The 2,109-nt window shown below is 33.2% G+C and overlaps 1 protein-coding gene across 1 annotated transcript in view; it reads right to left on the reverse strand.

Annotated features, from left to right (window-relative positions):
- Positions 1-2,109, reverse strand: part of Dhc1 (dynein axonemal heavy chain 1) — a 44,894-nt gene that overhangs the window by 16,642 nt on the left and 26,143 nt on the right. The window contains exons 18-20 of the mRNA XM_026817734.1: positions 1,645-1,663; positions 1,170-1,556; positions 909-1,081 (exon numbers count right to left, since the gene is read on the reverse strand). Coding sequence (XP_026673535.1) covers positions 909-1,081; positions 1,170-1,556; positions 1,645-1,663 — 579 coding nt within the window. The remainder of the gene's footprint in view (positions 1-908; positions 1,082-1,169; positions 1,557-1,644; positions 1,664-2,109) is intronic.

Below are 2,109 nucleotides of genomic sequence, written 5' to 3' on the forward strand. Positions count from 1 at the left end.
TAAGATTTGGAGAAATTAAATAATGAAACAATTAAATCTGTAATTAAATTGAATAACAAATGGCTATTATCGTTTAGGTTTTAATTATCATTTAACTAATTGTTAACGATTTATTTTAATTCTTATTTAAAAAACGCACGAAATGTCGATTTGGAGAAATGAATAAATCTTGAACCTTGGGAACTTCCTATATTTCTTTTGGTAAAAATAGTCTTTAAGTAAAATATATACCAAGATCGTTTCACCCTCTGAAGAGACGATAGCTATCATTTTGTTGTACTCAATATCATGGAATTTCACGTAACGCGTGTTATCAAAAATCGATAACAAGTGATTCTGTATGGTATGAGAGTCAGAGGCCTGACCAAGTATCTCCAACAGGGCCGGGTCCGACACGAAGAAGAACCTCGGGAACATCATTCTCTTCTTTTCTAAATATCTATAAGAAATATTCATAATTCGAAAAACAGATCAAAATCCAACTATACTCGTGTTTCCGATAGTCTAGGACCGGGTACAGTTCAGTTTTTGATCGTTCTGCGCATCTCAATGTTTCACCCTGTGTACTGAACCGTGTGGAGGGAGTTCGCTGTGACCTCTACCCAGGGGTCTCAGAATTTATCCCGCACGGCTCGCTTCCCCTCTTTTTCGCCCGTATTTTTTTTTTTTCAAAATATCGAAAAATATCGAAATGTATTCTAAAAAGCGTCTTAATTCCAATTAATCTTTAATTAAGAATTAAAATTCTATTATTAATTCGAATTCCTCCCAGTTAAACTAATTGAACGAGCTAAATTCGAGTCAAAAACCAAACGTAAATTGCCAATTGGTGTTGAAACGAATTAAAGATTCCACGTATATCTATATACATAACTCAGCTACGAAGTACAACAGAGATTCTATAATACCTGTCTGTTAATGGAGTAATAACGAGTCGTTCTGTACATCCCAGATATTCGTTTTGATACGTAAAGTTCACATCCGTTATGAGAATCGACGTTTTATCAAGATCCTCTTTGAAGTAAAATCTGCACTGTTTCAACCACTCGAAATCGTTCACCGATCGCACGTTCATACGACACTGCAATTTAAAACAAATTCTTCAAGAAATCTTATATAATTATAAAATTGTAAATAATATAAACGAATTCTAATATTTTTTAAATTACTAAAATATCGAAGATGTCACGTTGATGGACGTGAATCGTGATCAGAGTTTCGAACTTCGTCCTCTCGATTTTCGCAAGGTCCCTGGTTGTCTGATCGATCAACGTATTCAAGAGATCCAGGAATCTGTTGTTCGTCTCGGTCATGATTTTCTTATCCGCGCGGGCCTGAGCCAATGCCGACTCGCTGTCTCTGGTCCAGATCATTTGGATTCCCAACAGACCGACTTGCGCGGGCATTTTGTCCAGGAAACCGAGTAAGTTAAAGTTCACGTCGTTGATCATGAAGTAACACTGCCGGATTATTGAGTGTAAGGATTGTTGCGACGTTTGTAAAAGCTGCGTCAACCAAGTCTCCACCGAGCCTTCCGCCCTCACCGGTTTTTCTAGCTATTAATAATTATTTAAAAGCGAGTTTATTAGAAATTTCGTAAGAACAATTTCTAACGAGTTTGTGAAGATATTTTATTATTGTTACAGGTATTCCTCTGGTTTGGCTTAAATCAGTAATTTAATTTAATATAAAAGGGACAAAATATAATAGTTAAAATGAAACTGAACAAATGCACATGCAAATGAACAATTAAATCTTTAATTAAATTGAATATTAATTGGCAATTAACAGTAGACTAACGGTTAATGATTTATGTTAATTCTTAATTAAAAAATACACGAAATGTCGTTTGAGATTTGGAGAAATTAAAAAAAAGATCAATTAAATTTGTGATCAAATTACATATGCAATTTTCGTTCGGTTTTTTATTCGAACTTGACTCGCTCAATTAGTTTAAATGGAAGCAATTCAAATTAACGATTGAATTTTAATTTCTAATCTAATTAAAGAATTCTATGATTGTTATTCGAATTTTAATTCCTAACTAAAAAATAATTCGAATCAAGGATTTAATTATAATTCTTAACTAAAGAATAATTTGAATTAAAT

Source organism: Ceratina calcarata, unplaced genomic scaffold (genome assembly GCF_001652005.2).
Source record: "Ceratina calcarata isolate Rehan_Ccalc_2016 unplaced genomic scaffold, ASM165200v1 scaffold60.2, whole genome shotgun sequence".
In the NCBI taxonomy this organism is placed as follows: Eukaryota; Metazoa; Arthropoda; class Insecta; order Hymenoptera; family Apidae; genus Ceratina; species Ceratina calcarata.